The sequence below is a fragment of the Ichthyophthirius multifiliis genome (assembly GCF_000220395.1).
Source record: "Ichthyophthirius multifiliis unplaced genomic scaffold scaff_1120509251259, whole genome shotgun sequence".
Lineage (NCBI taxonomy): Eukaryota > Ciliophora > Oligohymenophorea > Hymenostomatida > Ichthyophthirius > Ichthyophthirius multifiliis.
The window spans coordinates 1-17,573 of record NW_004086049.1 but is presented as its reverse complement, the minus strand read 5'-3'; the positions used below and the strand labels follow the sequence as shown (position 1 = coordinate 17,573).

At 15.9% G+C, this 17,573-nt stretch overlaps 4 protein-coding genes across 4 annotated transcripts, besides 57 other annotated features; 2 read left to right on the top strand and 2 right to left on the bottom strand. All coding sequences in view use genetic code 6, as the record gives it.

The window, feature by feature from the left end:
- Positions 1–1,827: 1,827 nt before the first annotated feature.
- Positions 1,828–1,867: a microsatellite.
- A 242-nt stretch (positions 1,868–2,109) lies between these two features.
- Positions 2,110–2,142: a microsatellite.
- A 212-nt stretch (positions 2,143–2,354) lies between these two features.
- Positions 2,355–2,391: a microsatellite.
- An 8-nt stretch (positions 2,392–2,399) lies between these two features.
- Positions 2,400–2,441: a microsatellite.
- Positions 2,426–2,527: a microsatellite.
- Positions 2,528–2,783: 256 nt separating this feature from the next.
- Positions 2,784–2,820: a microsatellite.
- Positions 2,821–2,830: 10 nt separating this feature from the next.
- Positions 2,831–2,880: a microsatellite.
- Positions 2,836–2,868: a microsatellite.
- A 269-nt stretch (positions 2,881–3,149) lies between the features above and the next one.
- Positions 3,150–3,225: a microsatellite.
- Positions 3,169–3,213: a microsatellite.
- Positions 3,226–3,244: 19 nt separating the features above from the next.
- Positions 3,245–3,350: a microsatellite.
- Positions 3,277–3,363: a microsatellite.
- Positions 3,324–3,351: a microsatellite.
- Positions 3,325–3,349: a microsatellite.
- A 225-nt stretch (positions 3,364–3,588) lies between the features above and the next one.
- Positions 3,589–3,633: a microsatellite.
- Positions 3,593–3,633: a microsatellite.
- Positions 3,634–3,775: 142 nt separating this feature from the next.
- Positions 3,776–3,800: a microsatellite.
- Positions 3,801–3,843: 43 nt separating this feature from the next.
- Positions 3,844–4,805, top strand: IMG5_170820 (u-box domain protein; the record flags this gene model as incomplete). Its single annotated transcript, XM_004029848.1, has 4 exons — positions 3,844–3,987; positions 4,048–4,401; positions 4,448–4,698; positions 4,748–4,805. The coding sequence occupies 4 exons, from the start codon at positions 3,844–3,846 to the stop codon at positions 4,803–4,805; spliced, it is 807 nt and encodes a 268-aa protein (XP_004029896.1).
- Positions 4,304–4,356: a microsatellite.
- A 1,156-nt stretch (positions 4,806–5,961) lies between the features above and the next one.
- Positions 5,962–8,254, bottom strand: IMG5_170810 (signal recognition particle receptor, putative; the record flags this gene model as incomplete). Its single annotated transcript, XM_004029847.1, has 4 exons — positions 5,962–6,220; positions 6,365–7,121; positions 7,172–7,521; positions 7,726–8,254. 4 exons carry the CDS (start codon positions 8,252–8,254, stop codon positions 6,096–6,098), a joined length of 1,761 nt encoding a protein of 586 aa, XP_004029895.1. The 3' UTR covers positions 5,962–6,095.
- Positions 5,984–6,051: a microsatellite.
- Positions 6,319–6,363: a microsatellite.
- Positions 7,126–7,175: a microsatellite.
- Positions 7,131–7,169: a microsatellite.
- Positions 8,249–8,299: a microsatellite.
- Positions 8,254–8,306: a microsatellite.
- Positions 8,261–8,306: a microsatellite.
- Positions 8,307–8,387: 81 nt separating this feature from the next.
- Positions 8,388–8,441: a microsatellite.
- A 229-nt stretch (positions 8,442–8,670) lies between these two features.
- Positions 8,671–8,733: a microsatellite.
- Positions 8,695–8,747: a microsatellite.
- A 77-nt stretch (positions 8,748–8,824) lies between these two features.
- IMG5_170800 (hypothetical protein) lies at positions 8,825–9,525 on the bottom strand. Its single transcript, XM_004029846.1, has 2 exons — positions 9,223–9,525; positions 8,825–9,069 (listed from the first exon to the last, which is right to left on the bottom strand). The coding sequence occupies exons 1-2, from the start codon at positions 9,499–9,501 to the stop codon at positions 8,842–8,844; spliced, it is 507 nt and encodes a 168-aa protein (XP_004029894.1). The 5' UTR covers positions 9,502–9,525; the 3' UTR covers positions 8,825–8,841.
- Positions 9,081–9,196: a microsatellite.
- Positions 9,124–9,194: a microsatellite.
- Positions 9,135–9,190: a microsatellite.
- Positions 9,135–9,194: a microsatellite.
- Positions 9,154–9,194: a microsatellite.
- Positions 9,526–9,696: 171 nt separating the features above from the next.
- Positions 9,697–9,768: a microsatellite.
- An 89-nt stretch (positions 9,769–9,857) lies between these two features.
- Positions 9,858–9,907: a microsatellite.
- A 30-nt stretch (positions 9,908–9,937) lies between these two features.
- Positions 9,938–9,962: a microsatellite.
- Positions 9,963–10,245: 283 nt separating this feature from the next.
- Positions 10,246–10,280: a microsatellite.
- Positions 10,281–10,462: 182 nt separating this feature from the next.
- Positions 10,463–10,508: a microsatellite.
- A 278-nt stretch (positions 10,509–10,786) lies between these two features.
- Positions 10,787–10,896: a microsatellite.
- Positions 10,847–10,894: a microsatellite.
- Positions 10,897–11,090: 194 nt separating the features above from the next.
- Positions 11,091–11,148: a microsatellite.
- Positions 11,094–11,154: a microsatellite.
- A 364-nt stretch (positions 11,155–11,518) lies between these two features.
- Positions 11,519–11,566: a microsatellite.
- Positions 11,567–11,636: 70 nt separating this feature from the next.
- Positions 11,637–11,690: a microsatellite.
- Positions 11,691–12,181: 491 nt separating this feature from the next.
- Positions 12,182–12,211: a microsatellite.
- A 5-nt stretch (positions 12,212–12,216) lies between these two features.
- Positions 12,217–12,294: a microsatellite.
- A 468-nt stretch (positions 12,295–12,762) lies between these two features.
- Positions 12,763–12,829: a microsatellite.
- A 689-nt stretch (positions 12,830–13,518) lies between these two features.
- Positions 13,519–13,560: a microsatellite.
- A 62-nt stretch (positions 13,561–13,622) lies between these two features.
- Positions 13,623–13,654: a microsatellite.
- Positions 13,655–13,665: 11 nt separating this feature from the next.
- Positions 13,666–13,701: a microsatellite.
- Positions 13,702–14,223: 522 nt separating this feature from the next.
- Positions 14,224–14,275: a microsatellite.
- Positions 14,256–14,317: a microsatellite.
- A 115-nt stretch (positions 14,318–14,432) lies between these two features.
- On the top strand, positions 14,433–14,787 carry IMG5_170790 (hypothetical protein; the record flags this gene model as incomplete). Its single annotated transcript, XM_004029845.1, has 1 exon — positions 14,433–14,787. A coding segment is annotated over one exon (355 nt), but the record flags the coding sequence as incomplete, so codon positions are not given.
- Positions 14,788–16,544: 1,757 nt separating this feature from the next.
- Positions 16,545–16,586: a microsatellite.
- Positions 16,587–16,844: 258 nt separating this feature from the next.
- Positions 16,845–16,886: a microsatellite.
- Positions 16,887–16,966: 80 nt separating this feature from the next.
- Positions 16,967–17,007: a microsatellite.
- Positions 16,968–17,007: a microsatellite.
- Positions 17,008–17,521: 514 nt separating this feature from the next.
- Positions 17,522–17,561: a microsatellite.
- Between the last annotated feature and the right edge of the window lie 12 nt (positions 17,562–17,573).

Here is a 17,573-nt window from a genome sequence, read left to right as displayed (position 1 = left end):
ATTAACATCTTTAATATTAAATATTATATATGATTCCCCTCTATATTTAAATTTGGAAAGCTCAACCTCTATTATATAGTTTTAATCAAAAAATGATTTAATTTAAAGTTAATTTTGTTGTTATTTTTCTGGTTATTTAGACTTTTTCTTATTTAAGATTTTTTTAGGTAATACACAGTACATTATTTCACGGGTATTCTATCCGAAATTCTAATAAAGACCATTTATTGTATCAAGTTCTGATATATAATTAGGTTTTTCGTATTATATTAATATTTCTTTTAAATTCAAAATTGTATTTTTAAATGAAAATATATTCTTTAAAGGCATTAATTATTAAAATATTTTATCTGAGGAACAGTTAAATACTCTACAGGCTTATTAATTATTATAACAGACTTTTGAGTCTTATTAATTAACTACTATTACTGCATTATTTATATTAATTAATAACAAATCAAGTATATCTAATCTAAATTAATATTAAGTTTATTATTCTTATTTAATTTTTTGGGTATTATTTTATTATTATTAATCGTTTTTGTATAAATATTCATCTATTTTTAAAGATTCTTCTAAGTTTAATTCACTTTCTTTTGGACTTGTGATATTCCCTATTTCTTTTGGACTTAAAATATTCGAGATTATAGTCTTCTAAGAAACATCATTTATTTCTTATTAAGCACCTCTAGTTGAGTCTATATAATCATCTCTTGGTGAAAATACTTAATTAGTACAATGATTATGGGTTGTATTAGTATTTTTTTCTAATTTTGCGCTTTGGAAATAATTGGAGACTATGCCAAAATGTGGGGAATTTACCTAATTATTATTATTATTATTATATGGATTATTATTTTAGTTTATTTTAGAAGAAATTGGATTTTGGAAGAAAATTTTCGAGTTTTCTTTGTGTTGTTTTTTGATTTATTTTACTATTTTATTAATTTATATGTAGAATGGATAGATTATTAGGAAAATTATAATTATGAGAAAACAATGAATTTTTTCTTGGAAATAATTAAAGGAAGTTATTCGGAAAAAAATATAGAGAAAAATTATTAGTAAATATAAAATGTTGAAAATCATTTTAGAGTGGAATTTTAATACTAAATTTTATAAAATTAAAGACGAAAAAATACCGAAAAATATGTTTTCTAGTTTAGAACTTTAAGTCTCCGCAAAAACACGGCATTCAAAAAAAGTCACGAAAAGAAAAGTCTTATAAATACAGTTTATTATATGAAGTTTTGACTTATTTATGTTTTCTTTTATGTTTGTTTTGATTATTATAGGCAGTGAAAATGCAAAAAAAGAAACTGAAATGAATAATTAAGTATCTTTTTGGGAATAAATAATAAATTGAGACAATAGTTTAATAAATGAGTCAAGTAAAAGCAATAAAGTAGTAAATAATACATCTTTTATTTTAATTATTTTTAACATTTTTTCTGTTATTTGGTATCTTTTGGAATTTTATGGCGTTTGGGATTCTATTGGGCTTTTTTCTTGGTAATATGTATGGGTAAATATGCCACTATTGTTATTATTTAATGTTGGAGATTAGTCAGTTTTTTTTTTTTCTTGGAGAAAATTCATATTATTTAAATTTTCAAAACGCTTTAAGGTTTTTGGAGATTAAACTATGAATTAAAATTATGATTTTTCTGGCTATTAATCATTTTTATAATCTTCTTCGATGTCTTTTTGATTTTTTTATTCTTTTTAATCTGTTTAAATTTTCGGTTCTGTTTATGATAACTTTTTATTTAGTTTTTCATGTTTTTTTGGTTCTATTATATCGTCTCCAAATGTCAACATTTTACAATTTTTTTTATTTTTATTTTATTTTTTTTATTTAATTTTTATCAATTTATGCCTTTATATATATTTTTTTATGTTTTTTATTTTTATATTTTAATTGAGATTTTTTGTTTTTTAAATAAAAAATTTATATAATGTGTAAATCTTTTAAATTTATATATGTGTATTATCGGAATTAAATTATTTGTATTTATGAAGGTAATAAAATTAATATATAATTATGTGTTTGTATTATTATTTTTTATTTACTTCTTTTTTATTATATTATTACAATATATTTTTTTTAAATTAAAAATAAAAAATAAAAAATAAAGAAATGTTTAAACAAAAATTAAATAAGAATTAATTAAATAATAAAAATTTGTTAAATATAAAAATAAATCATAATTTTTTTATATATGTTTGTTTGTAGAACAAATAAATTAATATAATATAGGATAAAAAAATAAAAAAAATAAAAAATATTTATTATATATTTGAATAATTAATTATAATCAAAAATGTAAATAAAATATTTATATTAAATTAATATTATTTAAAAAAAAAAATTATTTAAATAAACAAAATGAAATGAAATATTAAATTTATAAAAATTATATAAAAATATATAAAATTATTTATATATTTTTATAAAAATTTAAATAAAAAAATATTATAATATAATTTATATAAAATTTTTAATAATAAATAATTATATATTTTTTATATTTAAAAATAATATGAAATATAAATTAATAGAACTTTTTTTAAAAAATAAATAAAATTAAAGTAATATATTAATATAATATATCAAAAGTAGAGTTTTTTATTATAAAAAAAATATAAAAAAATATAAATATTGAATTTTAAAAAAAATAAATATATATATACATAATTATTTATAAATATTTTATCCATATAAATATATATTTATTAATTTAATTTTTACTATTTATTGGCAATTAAAAGTTTTAAAAATATTTATTTTATTTATAATTTTTATATTTATTATAATTTGAATCCATGTTATTTTATATATATATATATATATATATATATATATATTTTAATATATTTCTAATAATTAAATAGAATAATATAAATATTTTTAAGAATTTCTTTATATTTTTATCATAAATTATATAATTCTAATTTTTTATTTTATTATATAAATATATATTTATTATTTAGTTTTATATATTATTTTTCTATGATTTTTATAAATAATATTTATTATTTATATATTTGTTTTCGTTTATTCTATATATATTTCATTTATAAATAATTATAAATATATTTACTTTTAAATTTACCATTTATTACAATTTTTTTTTTTTTTTTTTTCAATAAAAATAATATAATTCTAATTAAATAAAATATAAAAAAAATTAAATTACAATTAAAGAAAATAAAAAAAATATATATATATATACATATATATTAAAATAAAAAAAAACTAATAAATAATAATAATAAAAAAAAAAAAAATTAAAAAAAAGAAAGCAAAATTACTAAATTTAAAAAAAAAAAAAATAAAAAAAAAAAAATGTTTTAATTTAATTTTAATACAAATATGCCTCCAACCTAAACAACATAATATACATAATCGTATCAACAATCATCAAATAATAATCCAGACATGAATTAATTTTTCTCAGATGTATTTAATCCAATATTCCAGAATAGTTTTTTTCAATAAAGACCATAATCATAAAATAATGATTAATAATAATAAAGGTAAAATTTTTAATAATAATAGCAATAATTTACATATTAAAATCATCCAAATTAATAATAATAATAATAAAATTAATAAAGATAATAATAAAACCAAATTTTTTAAACAAATATTTAATAATAAAATAATACTAATAATTTTCAATAAAGTAATTTTTATAATGAACCTTAACCAACTTTTTAAAATACTCGAAATTTATTCCGAAAAGCTGATTATAAAAAAGAAAAAAAAATCAATAATAATAAAAATAATAATAAAATTCTTAATAAAATCTCTCTTCAAATACCGGAGCATATTGGAAAATGAAAGGAACTTAATCTTTTAAAGAAGGAAATTATGATTAGGCTATTAAATATTATACTAAAGCCATTGAAATCGATAGTTCTTAATCTGTTTATTTTTCTAATAGAGGAAGATGTTATAAAATATAGGGAAATTCAAAAAAAGTAAAAAAATGATATAAATATATATATATATATATATTAAAAAACTTCAATAATAAAAAGGCTTTTGAAGATGCTGTTTAATCTATAGAGATAGATGATTGTAATATTAAAGGATAACTTTTATGTGGATAAATATTATGTGAATTAGGTAAAAATGAAGGAGGAATATAAAAAATAGAAAATGGTATAAAAAAATTAACTAGAGCTTTAACTTTATGTAGTAATTTTGCTGGTGATAAAAAAAGTTAATATGAAAAAGAGATTTCTGTTTATATTTATAGGGCTAAAAAATTATTATGGTATAAATAATAAGAAGAAATTTATAATAATAAAATTATTAAAATTGATAATTATAAGAAATATTTAAATAGTTTAAATTTAAATGAAAGTTAATTTAATTAAGAATTATAAGAAGTATTATTTATCATTTATTCATATTTTTTATTTTTATTATTTAAAGTTTATAATATGTATTGGAAATCCTTATTAATAATATGATTATAATATTCCTGATTATTTATCATGTAAAATAACACTTGAGTTAATGGAAGATCCATATACTACAGAATCTGGGCATACTTATGAAAAAGAAGCCATTGAAGATCATATAAAAAGAGATGGGTATATTGATCCGGTTAATAGATAACCTATTAAATAACCTATTTATCCTAATTAATCAATTAAATAAGCTGTTTAAGATTTCCTTTTAAAGTATTTTTTGTTTTATTATTTATTTAATATAATATATTTTTATATAAAGAAATCCTAGGGCTTTCGAATTTAGTAGTGGAGAAAATTATAAAAGTATATAATCTTGAAATAAATTATAAAGCTATATATATTATAGTATTTTGTTGTTTGGAAAATTAACTATTATTATAAAAATTAATATATATATATTATTTCTTGTTTTTCTTTTATTAAAGTAAAAATTTTTATTATCGTTTTTTGAATTAAATTTTGTTATTTTTTAAATATTTTAAAACTAAAACTAAGAATTTTTATATATATATATATATTTTTATTATTATTAATAATATATATTGCAAATATAAATAAAAAAATGCGTTTTTAATTGAAAATTTTAATAGTTTTCATAATTTAACAATTAATTTAGTGTTAAAAAATAAGTAAAAAGTAGACCTTTATTGGTAAATTATATGATTAGTTTGACGAAATTTCTAACTAAATAAATACAGAGTAATTTGGAATTAATTATGATAAAAAAATGATTTTTATTTTTATTACTTTTATAGTACCTTTGATTATTGTAGGAGCTTATACTTTAATTACTATTAAAATACTTTAATAAGAAATTAAAGGAACGAAATAAAAATTTAAAAAATAATATTATAATAATGATAAATTATGAAATAAAATGGTCTTATTTGAATAAAAAATATAAAATTTATTTAAAAAAAAAAAAAAATATTTGTATAAGGAAAAATTAATTTTTTTTTAAAAAAATATAAATAATATTCTATTTAAATACATATATGTATGAATTTATATATATATATAACATTAAATTCAAATAATATTAATAAAAATAATTTTTTATTTTTATATTTAAATAATATTTAATTTTTAATTCAATAAAAAATGCTTCATAGAACATTATTTTAAAGTTTTATTATTCTTAATAATAAGTTAATTTTTAAATTATAAAATCTAATAATATTAACAAAAATAAAAATTCGAAATATTAATAATTTTAGTTTAACAATCTTTTTGTTTGTTAGTCAAAATTTAATATTTTAACCCGATAAAGGAAATAATGTTTTTTTTTTGTCAGTTTTAACCTTCGGATTATCAGATGAAATAAAGAGAGTACACATAAAAAATAAACCAGAATATTATTGTTTATAATAATAACTAATGAATTAATTAAATAATAGATATATGGTTATTAAATATTTAGATATAAATAATAAAGTTTGTGATATTTTGCTAATTAAAGAATATTTAAACAAAAAATAATTAAAATTTACTTTTTTTAAAAAAAATAAAAATAAAATATAATTAAAAAACAATAATAAATAATATGATTAAAAAAAAAAAAAAATTAATTATTTCTCAAAAAGTATAATATTATATAAATAATAAAATCAATTTAATAGTGCATGAACAACTGTTCTTACATTTAATTTTTTTAAATGAGGATATTTTTATCCTACTCCACAAAAAACAATAGGTTTTCCTGTATTATAAGTCATACTTAAAGCTGCTCCAACTTTATAAAAAGTTTAAATTAAAAAATAAAAATTATATATATATTAAAAAAAAATAACAACAACAAAACTTTTTGAAAAAATATTTTTTTTTTTTTTTTTTTTTCGAAATATAAGAAAAAATTTTTTGAAATAAAAAAAAAAACCTTTATCTTCTACAATATCAAATTTGCTTAAAATAATACCATCAATTTCCTTAATATTTTCTTTAGGTGATAAGTCAACTAACGCCTTATTAAATTTCATAAGTTAGTCCGTTCCATCATTCCCTACTACAGCCTCTCCAATAAAAAGAATTAAATCAGGATTATTCATCACTACAAGTTTACTTAATTGTTTCATTAAAGGTTCATTATCTTACATTCTACCAGCTGTATCAATTAAGAGGATATCTATTTTTTTCATTGTAGCCTCCCTGATAGCCTAGAAGGCAATATCTGCAGGTTCTTCCCTATATCCTTTATCATAAACTGGAATATTTAAACACCTTCCATGAGTTTTTATTTATTCAACTGCTCCAGCTCTGAAATTATCGCAAGCTGCTAACATAACAGAAAATCCTTAGGTCTTAAATAAATAAGCTACTTTAGCTAAATTTGTGGATTTTCCAACCCCATTTACACCAATAAAGGTTATTATATAAGGTTTTCCTTTTTCTCTGGCACTTAAAGCTTCCGAGATTATATCTATATTAGTCTTTGGGGTCAAAATTTTACTTATGGCTTCTTAAAGTGACTCTTTTACGGTCTTATATAAAGTAGTAAAGGCCTAAGATTTAGTTTTTAAGAGATTTTATTTTATACTATCACATAATTATTAGGCTATTTGTTCAGCGACATTTCTACTCATTAATTAATCTTTGAATTTCTCTAATACTGGCTATAAATCTTAAGCATCTAATACCTTAATATATTATATATTATTTATTTTTTTATATATAATATATTTTTTACTTTTGAGCCTGTTAATTATTTCAATGAATTCGATAAAGAAGCAAAAAAACCTCTTTTTTTAATATTTTATTCATCTTCATCTGAAGATAAATCATTTAGATCGTAAAATCCTTTTATATGTTAATCATCTCCTCCTAAATATTAATCTTGGAATTTCTTTATGTCTTCTTCTTTATTAGCATGACTAAAGTCAAGTCCTTAGAGTGTACTTTTTTTTATTTTCTAACTTGTACCTATGGCTTTTTCTTTGCTTTTTTTTATTTTAGAAGACGATGCGTTTTCTTCTGTATTTTCAACTACAACAGTTGATTTTTATATTGTATTTTTTTCAGCTTTTTTTGCCATTCTTTCTATATTTTATGTATATATAATATTATATATGTTATGTTATGTGCTTTTTTTTTTTCAAATATTACCTTTTAAACGTTTTCTAGCCTCTTCAGTTTCCTGTAAAGTGTTTTTAAAGCCTAATTCATCATTAGAATCACATGAATTAGTATTTTAACTTGCCGAATCGTTATTATTAGTATTATTATCGCTATTATTATGCATACTATTATCTTTTTCGTCATAATTTTCATTATTGGTTTCGTATTTAGATGTAGTGGATATTTTTGTGGATGTTTTTTTTTTTTTTTTGGTTTCTATTTCTTATCCTTTTTATGTTTATTCGAAGGTTTTCATACCTTTTTATAGTTTTTCCTTTCGGATGTGATTTTACCATGTCTATACTGCTTATTAGAAGCCTTCGTCGAATTTAGGGAAGGATTTTATTATATTATTTTTTATTATTATTTGTGAAAAATATTCGTTTATATATGTAGCTTCAATTAATTTTAATAAAACATCGGCATATTGTAAATGTTATAATTCACCATAAGCTATCATAAATATAAGCTTTTTGTCAGTATTACTTTTCCACATTACACGATAAGAGTCGTAGAGATAAGATTTTTCAGATGAACGATCGTTTATAAGATTTTTTTTTATTAAATTATCTACTAGATCGGATTTTAATGTGGAAAATTATTACTGGAATAATATTATGCCGCCTGTTGTGAAAATACAAATTAATTCTATCATTTTTTGTTTTTTTTGTTTTTATCTTTTTTTTTTTTTTTTATTTTTTTATTTTAATAATAATATTTTTATTAATTTTTTTTATAATTACTAGATATTATATATTATTTATTGCTAATGGCATACGTGTAATATTATTTTGATAGAATTTATATTTCTTAATTTTGTAAATATTATATATTTTAATTTTTCTTTTATTTTTTTTATAATTAGTTATATTCGTTTAAGTATTTATTTATATGTGATAAAAGGGTTGTTTATTTTTTTTGAAATTTAAACTATTTTTTTTTTTAAATATATACATAAATTAAAATGATAATTAATAAAAAGTTATTTTTAAAAGGATATTTACAATTATAATTAATATTTTAATAATATACTAAAATATTTATTAGAAACAAATAATTCATAAACTAATATATAAAATATATATTAAAAAATAAAAAAAATTATAAAAAATTATTAATCAAAATATAAAAAATGATATCAAAAAATAATAATTTCATAAAAATTAATTGTAAAAATAAAAAAATAGAAATAATAACAAAATATAAAAAAATTTAAAATAAACATTATATAAGAAAAAAAAATCAAAACAAATTAGTTTTTTTCATAATTCTAATGAATTCTTCTTCACTAATTTCACCGTCTCCATCTCTATCAGCTTCATCTATCATTTCTTATAATTCTTCTTCAGTCATAGCTTCTCCAAGTTCTCTAGCAACTCTTTTTAAGTTTTTAAGAGAGATTCTTCCTGTTTAATCATCGTCAAATAATCTAAATGCTTTCAATATTTCCTCTCGAGGATCTCTATCGGCCTTATATATAAAAATATAAATATAAATAAAATATATATAAGAAAAAAAAAAAAAATATAAACATTTATATAAATAAGTAAATAAATATATATATATAAATATATAAATATATAAATATATATATAAACATATTTCAATTTTTTTTATAAATACCATTTTAATTGTCATTAAATCCAAGAAATCTTAAAATTCAATAACTCCTCTTCCTTCACGATCTACTTCATTAATCATTTTTTTTATTTCTTCTTTTTTTGGCTCAAATCCTAGTGCACGCATTGCTACTTTTAATTCTTTAGCATCTATATAGCCTGTTCCATCTGTATCAAACAAATCAAAAGCTTCTTTTATTTCTTGTTTTTATTCTTCTGTTAGTTCGGAACGGGCTTTTCTTGTTTATTTTACTGGAGGTCTTGTATTTTTTAATTATGACATATTTATTTTTTATATATTTTTTTTTTAAATAATTTATTTTGTTTTCTAATTTAAATTGTTTTTTTTAAATATATATATATATATTTATTTTTTGTTTTTTTTTAAATTAAAAATAATTTTATGTATTTTTAATAATTTTTTTTTTTTACATTCTAATCATTCTTATATGTATACATATAAAAAAAAATAACTTTATAAAAATTTATAATTATTATATTTAAAATAATTAATATAAAAATTTATTTAAAAATAAATATAATTTTTTATAATTATAATAACATAAGAAATAATTTCATTTTATTTATAATATAAAAAATTTAATTCTTTTTTTTTTAGTTTATTCATTAACATTAAAAAAAATAAAGTAAAATTTATTATTAAAATAAACAATAATTTATTATAAAAAAAAAAAGATTTTTTTATATAATTTTAAAAATAATTATAATTAATTATAATTAATTTTTATATATTTGAAAATTAATCGATAAAATTTTTATATTTTTCAATTTTATTAAATTTTTGTAATTAAAATTAATAATTAACTTTAAATATAAAAATTAATCAAAAATTTTTATTTATATGAATCTTTGAAATAAAAAATTCAATTAATTTAAAATTAAGTATTATAATAATACACAGAATATACTGAATATTATTTGCATTCAATAAACATAAGTTTAAATTCAATATATACAATTATAAAAATTATTTTACATAATATTATATAATTATTTAGTATAAATGATTTAATATATAAAAAAATTTAATTATAAACAAATAATTAATTAAATAAAATAAAAAAAACAAGATAGAGAAAATAGTGATTTTTTGAATATAATTTTAAAAGCATGTTTATTCATAAAAAAACATGTACAAAAATAATTTAGGATTTGAGATATTTATTTTTAAAATTTAAAATGAAAAATTGTATTTTAATGAAAGGAAAATAAATATTAATTAGATATATATAAATATATATAAATATACATATATATATATATAAATATTATCTTAAAGGATTTTTATATTAATATTAGAAAAAGAAATCAAAATTAATAGTAGTTATATATGTAAAAAAATTTAGACTAAATAACAATATAAAATTTTTAGTATTCATAATATAAATTAAATTAAGTTTAGACTTAAGTATGATATATATAATAATTTATTTAAATAGTTTTTTTTTATTAAAAAAATTAAATTATCATAATAAAGAAAAAATAAATGCATTTTGAATGTTAATTTGTGTTTATTGTGTATTATTTAAGTTTTAAAATATTTCATTAAAATAAAATAAAAAAATTAAAAATTATATAAAAAATAAAAAATATTTTTAATAAATAGAAATATATTAAAACAAAAATATAATATAATAAACATTAAATATAATATAAATTGTAATTAATATATAAAAATCAATTATATGAATAAAAATAACTATAAAGTTACATTAGAAAATAATATTCATATATATAAATTTTATTCATTTAAAATATTTTAATATTAGTTGTTTATTTTAGATAAAATACTATATATTATATAAATATAAATCAATTTATTTTTTTTAAAAAAAATAATTATACATAATTATTTTTATTTATTTATTATTAATTTAATATTTATATTTTAATTTATTATTAAATTTATAATTTAAAAAGAAATGATTAAAAAACCTACATAAACAACGGTTTAAGAATAAGAAGACAATGAAGAACATATTAGATAAGTAATAGCTGAAAAATAGAAAAATCAATAAATTTAAGAAACTAAAGATAAATGGAAGATTCATTTGATTTGCTTTTTTAAGCCTATAAAATCAACGAAAAATTTTTAAAAGATGTATAATTAGGTAAAATAATAAATTTAATAATTTATTTTAAATAATATATAAGGATCCGATATTTTATAATAAATTGGATTTAGTCATTGGAATAGAGGAGATTTAGATGCAGCTATTGAATTTTATGAAAATGCATTAAAATAATAGATAAAATATGCAAGAAAAGATCATCCTGATTATATATATATATATAATATATATATATATATATATATATATATATATTTTATTTTTTTATTATTTTAAAATTATTTATAATAATAGCTTTGTTAATAGAATAATTTCAATTTTAATTTTTTTTTATTTATTTTCATATTATATAATTTTTATATTTTTTTCTTATATATAACAAATACATATAAATCTTATATTAAAAACAAAGTTGCTATTACTTAAACAAGTATAGGGACAATTTATTTAGATAAGAAAAATTTTGCAAAAGCTATTTTATATTTTGAAAAAGCAGTTAAAATTTAAGAATCTTAATTACCAAAAGATCATCCTGATTGTAATATATTTAATTTTTTTTTAATTTTATATATTTAAATTATTTTACAAGTAATTTCTACTTATAGCAATTTTGGATCAGCTTTATTTGGAAAAAATGATTATTAAAAAGCTTTAGAATATTTTAGAAAATCATAAAAAATAGAAGAGAAAATATATGGGATTGATAGCATTAATTGTATATTTTATTTGAATAATAATAAAGATATATATAAATAATTAATTATAAATAAAATATTAGTAACTGGAATATTGAAAAACATAGCTGTAATTTATCAATCAATGGGAGAATATGAAAAAGCACTTCCTCTTTTAGAAAGAGAATTAAAAATTAAATAAAAACATTTAAAATAAAATCATTTAGAAAGTATATAAATTATATATTTATATATATAAAAGTATATATATATATATATATATATATATATATATATATATATATATATGTGTGTAAATGTCAGTTGGAAATAATTTTGTTGATATCAGTGTAATAAAGGAAATGAAAGGTGATATTCAAGGAGCTTAAAAAGCTTGCTAAGAAGGTTTTGATATAATTAAATAAAATTTAGATAATAAAAACTAAAATTTTTAATTATGTGAAGAAAGATGTAAGGTTTTAAAATAAATATGTGAAGATATATAAGAATCTTAAGAAAATTAATGAAAAATAAATATATAATATATTTTTTAAATTAAAAATAAATTAATAATATTAAACTTTATTCATTTTTGATGAATAATTATTAAATAATATTAATTATTTTAATATATTTTTTATTACATTATATTAAAAATAAATTTAAAATAACTTTATCTATATTAAATTATTTAATTATCATATTAAATTGTTATTTATTATATATTTATTGTTTAGTTAAACAATTATCTATAAAATTTAATTAAATTTTTAAAATTATATATATATATATATATATATATATATATATATATATATATATATATATCTATATATATATATATTCTCTTTTTCATAATATATATAATAATTATTTAAATTCACATATTATACTAATTTCGTTATAATTAGTGAATTTTTACTTTTTAGATATTTTATATATTATGTATTTTTTTATAATTCTACCAATAATCTTAAAAGCTTACTTAATATTTAAACTTCACTATTTTATATATTTTTATACTAATACAAATAATTAAAACTGTATAAAAGAAAACATGCAAATCTAGAAAATAATTAAAAAAATTAATATTTTCAACCTTATTTTATTTTAAACATTAACTGAAAATTTTTAAATGTTCTTTTCCTTATATGTTTTATGAACAATTAAATAATACATTAACATTTCTATATTTATATTTTTCATATAGTCTTAAAATAATCAATCCTATTATACTGACAAACAATAAAATACATAGTATATTATCAAATAATTTTTTAAACAAAGGATCAGCTTAATAAAATTATTATTGAAAAACTGGCTTTCTTATTGATTATTTTATTTATTTTTATTTTGCTTTATTAACTAATCTTTTTATTAATCTTGAATTTTAAAAACAATTTCGTACTGCATTACAAATTGTTTAAAAATCACTTTCGGCACATGTTTCGATTCCTTATTACGAATAAATTTCTTCATCTTCTTCTGAATTAGAATCTGTTAAATAACTCATTAAATTTTTTTAATAAATTAATATAAATATAAATATATATATATATATATATATATATATATTTTTAAATTTTTTTCTATATTTTTTTTCTTTTCTTTTTAAAAATTAAATATTATATTAATGTTTAAAAATAAATAATTAAAAATGATAATAATTGTTTATTTTAAATTTTAATAATATATATTTTAATTAGATATATTTTATGTTTAATATTTATATAATTTTAATTAATATTTTATTTAAAAATTTATTTATATTGAGTTTTTTTTAATATTATTATTTATTTAAATTAACTAATTGAAAATTTAAATATTTTTAGATAATAACTTTAATATTGTTTTTTGTTGAAAATTATTCTATTTATATATATATATATATATATTTTATTTTTCGTTATATATTAAAATTTATTACTGTTTATATTTTTTTACATATTTTATATTTTTTTTTTTAATATATAAATATATTTAATTTAATTATATTATCTTTTTTATATTATTAAGTTTAAATTTTTAATTATTTATAAATAAATAATATAAATTATATAAGCTTGAAATATAGTAAATAAATACATAAAAATATCTATTATTTATATAGAATTTATAATTGAATATTTAAAAGAACTAATATAAATAAATAATATTAAGAAAGACAGAGTTCATATAATAATTATTATATTTAAATACATTGTTGTTTGATATTAATTATTATACATAATAGATTAAATAATATAATATATTTATATATAATATAGATGTAATATAATATATTATAATAATTTTATAAAAATAAATATAAAAATAATCATATAATAATAAAAAATGCACTAAAATTTATCGTTTTACCCATGAAAAAAAAAAAAAGAAAGATAAAAAAAAATATACTAAAAAATTTATAATTTAAAATAAAAAATAAAAATAAAATCACAAAATAAATGTAATAAAAAGACCATATAAACTTATTTTTTACTGGTTAAAATCTAAAAGAAACTGACCTTCTCAGAAAATCTGTCCTCTTCTTAAAATTATATTTAATAGATAATAAAAAGCGTTATTTATTAGGCCAAACAGAGCCTTAATAAAACATCTAATGTTTCACATGGACCACTCCAATATAGATTGAGTATATTTTCTAGAAAAAGCAAAAACTAGAATTCGAAATATATGATAAAGATATAACAAATGACGATCTAATAGCTAAAGGCAAATGTAAATTAGGTCAAATAATGGTAGATCGTGCGAATAAATTCGAAGTATAATTAAAATCAAAGGACGGTAAAAAAGACTAAGGTAAACTATACATAAAGCAAGAAAAAGTAACAATATCGAATACCATAGAATGGGATTGGTCGGGTGTAAATTTAATAAATGTGGACTTTTTTACACTCACTGACCCTTTTTTGCGATTTAATATATTCAATAATGATGATTAAAATAAATAAAAAAGCCTAGTATATGAAACTGAAGTAATAAAAAACAACCTAAACCCAATATGGAAATCACACCGTTAAAATATCACAAAACTAAGCCATGGAGATTTCGAGAAATAAATAATAATCGAATGTTGGGATCATGAAAGAACTGGAGGACACCGAATAGTTGGGTCAATTTAAAAATCAATGAAAGATTTAATAGAAAATTAAGGGCAAAAAATTGAATTATAAAACGAAGAAAGAAAAAAAAAGGACAAAAAATTTAGGTTTTTAATTGTTTAAAATATTAAAATCACTCCTCCCACTTTTCTTGATTATCTAGAAGGAGGATAATAAATTAATATAGTCTCAGCTATAGATTTTACAGCTTCAAATGGAGATATTAATGATAATATGTCATTACATTCTACTGATTTATAAAAAAATGAATATTTAATGATATTAAAAAAAACATGTAATGTCCTGTTAAATTACGATACTTATTAAAGAATTAAAATGTACGGCTTTGGTGGAGTCCCGAATTATCCTAATTATAAATCCTATGATACTGACCATTGCTTTCCACTTACAGGAGATAAAGAAAATGATGAAGTAGAAGGTATAAATGGAATAATAAATTGCTATTAAAATGCTTTAAAAAATGTAGTTTTTTGCGGACCTACATACTTTGGACCTATTATATAATTAGTTAGTTAAATTGCGAAAAGTAATATAGGAAAAGATTTATATACTATACTTTTTATTATTACAGATGGAGCAATTGATGATATGGAAGTAACTATTAATTTATTAGATTAGGCTAGTAATTTACCTTTATCAGTTATTATTGTAGGAGTTGGAAGTGATAAATTTGATTAAATGAAAGGCTTAAATGATTGTTTAAAGATTAGGAGCAAAAATAGTCATAAGAAAGAGAGAGATTTAGTTTAATTTTTTGCTTTTAGAGATTTTTTGGGAAAAGAATAGTAGTTGGCAAATCTTTTACTTGCGGAAATACCTAATTAGTTTTTGTAGTATAAAATTAATAATTATAAATATCCTAAACCTAACATTATTTAATAATTGATTTTTTGATGGAAAAGTTTTTGTTTTTATTTTTTTTAAATAAAAAATGTTTTTAATGAATTTTTATTTTTTTAGTTTACAATATTAAAATTAAAAAATCTTTAAAACATAATTATATTTTTTACAAATATATATATAAGTATTGATTATTGTTATTATTTAATTTTAAATATCTAATTTTTAATTTTTAAATAAAATTTATTTTTATCTTTAAATTATAAAAAACTGTTTTTAATATTTGTATATATAAATGTATTTGTCTTATAACTAGAATAAAAATTTAAAAAAAATATTTACAATAAAATTAATTTAATAAAAATTTTTAGAAAAATAATATTTTTTTTTTAAATAAAATAAATATCGAAATAAAAAGTCTAAATTAATAATAATCTGTTTTTTTTAGATTATTTCAATATATATAAAAAAAATTAAAAATTTTTAGTATGTGTAATATAATAAAATAAAAATATATCATAATTTTATAAATAAAATATTTATATTTATCTTTAATATTTACATATAAAATTATTTATTTAAAAACAAATAATAATATATATATATATATATATATATATATATATATATATATATTTGAAATAAAATTATCATTTTATGAAATAATAGAACATATTATTGCTAATTAATATTTTCAACTTTAATATTTTATCTATTAATCATAATAATATAAATAATTATAATTTTTTTTTATACTTTTAATATTAATTAATTATTTAATATACTTATTTTAAAAAAAAATTCTTATTTGATTTAGTATATATATATATTTTTAATAAGTAATTATATATATTATAAATATAATAAAATTTAGAAATTAATATTAACGAATTTATTAAAAAAGAAAAACAAATGAATTAAAAAAAAAAAAGAAATAGCATTTTTTCTGATTATAATATATCACCAGATCAAATAAATAAAAATAAAATGAAAATTGAAGATGAAAAAAACAGTTTAAAAATATAAAATTAAAAAATTAAAATAGAAAATAAAAAATAAGAAGAAATCAATTCAAATTATTAAACAGCAAGTTTTGCATTATAAAATACTAAAAGTTACATTGAAAATATACAAGGGAACGAATTCGCATTAGAAATTGAATATTTTTCTTATTTAATGACTCCTCGTATATTCTAAATAAGCTAAAATAATAAATAATATTAATAATTTTCAATATAAATAACCATGAAAATCGTAAATAATTTCGAAGATTATATATTTGAATGGAGAGAAATTTAGAATTTAAAAAATATAAATTATATAAAGATAAGTAATATAAAATACATACATGTGGAAAATGAAAAATGTTTTTGTATTGTATGGCATTATGATGAAAATATGAGTTTATCTTAAAATTTATAAGATTAAAATAATAATAATGAATTTAGTAGTTTTTTGGGAAATTATTAATATTCTTATATTAGTGTTTTATGTAAAAATTCTAAATAATTAAATAAATATGTAATGGCTTTAAATTTTTTAGTTTAAAAACATAAAAATGATTTATTAAGAATATATATGAAAAAATATTAAGAAAAAAATATATGAAAACTGAGTCGGAGA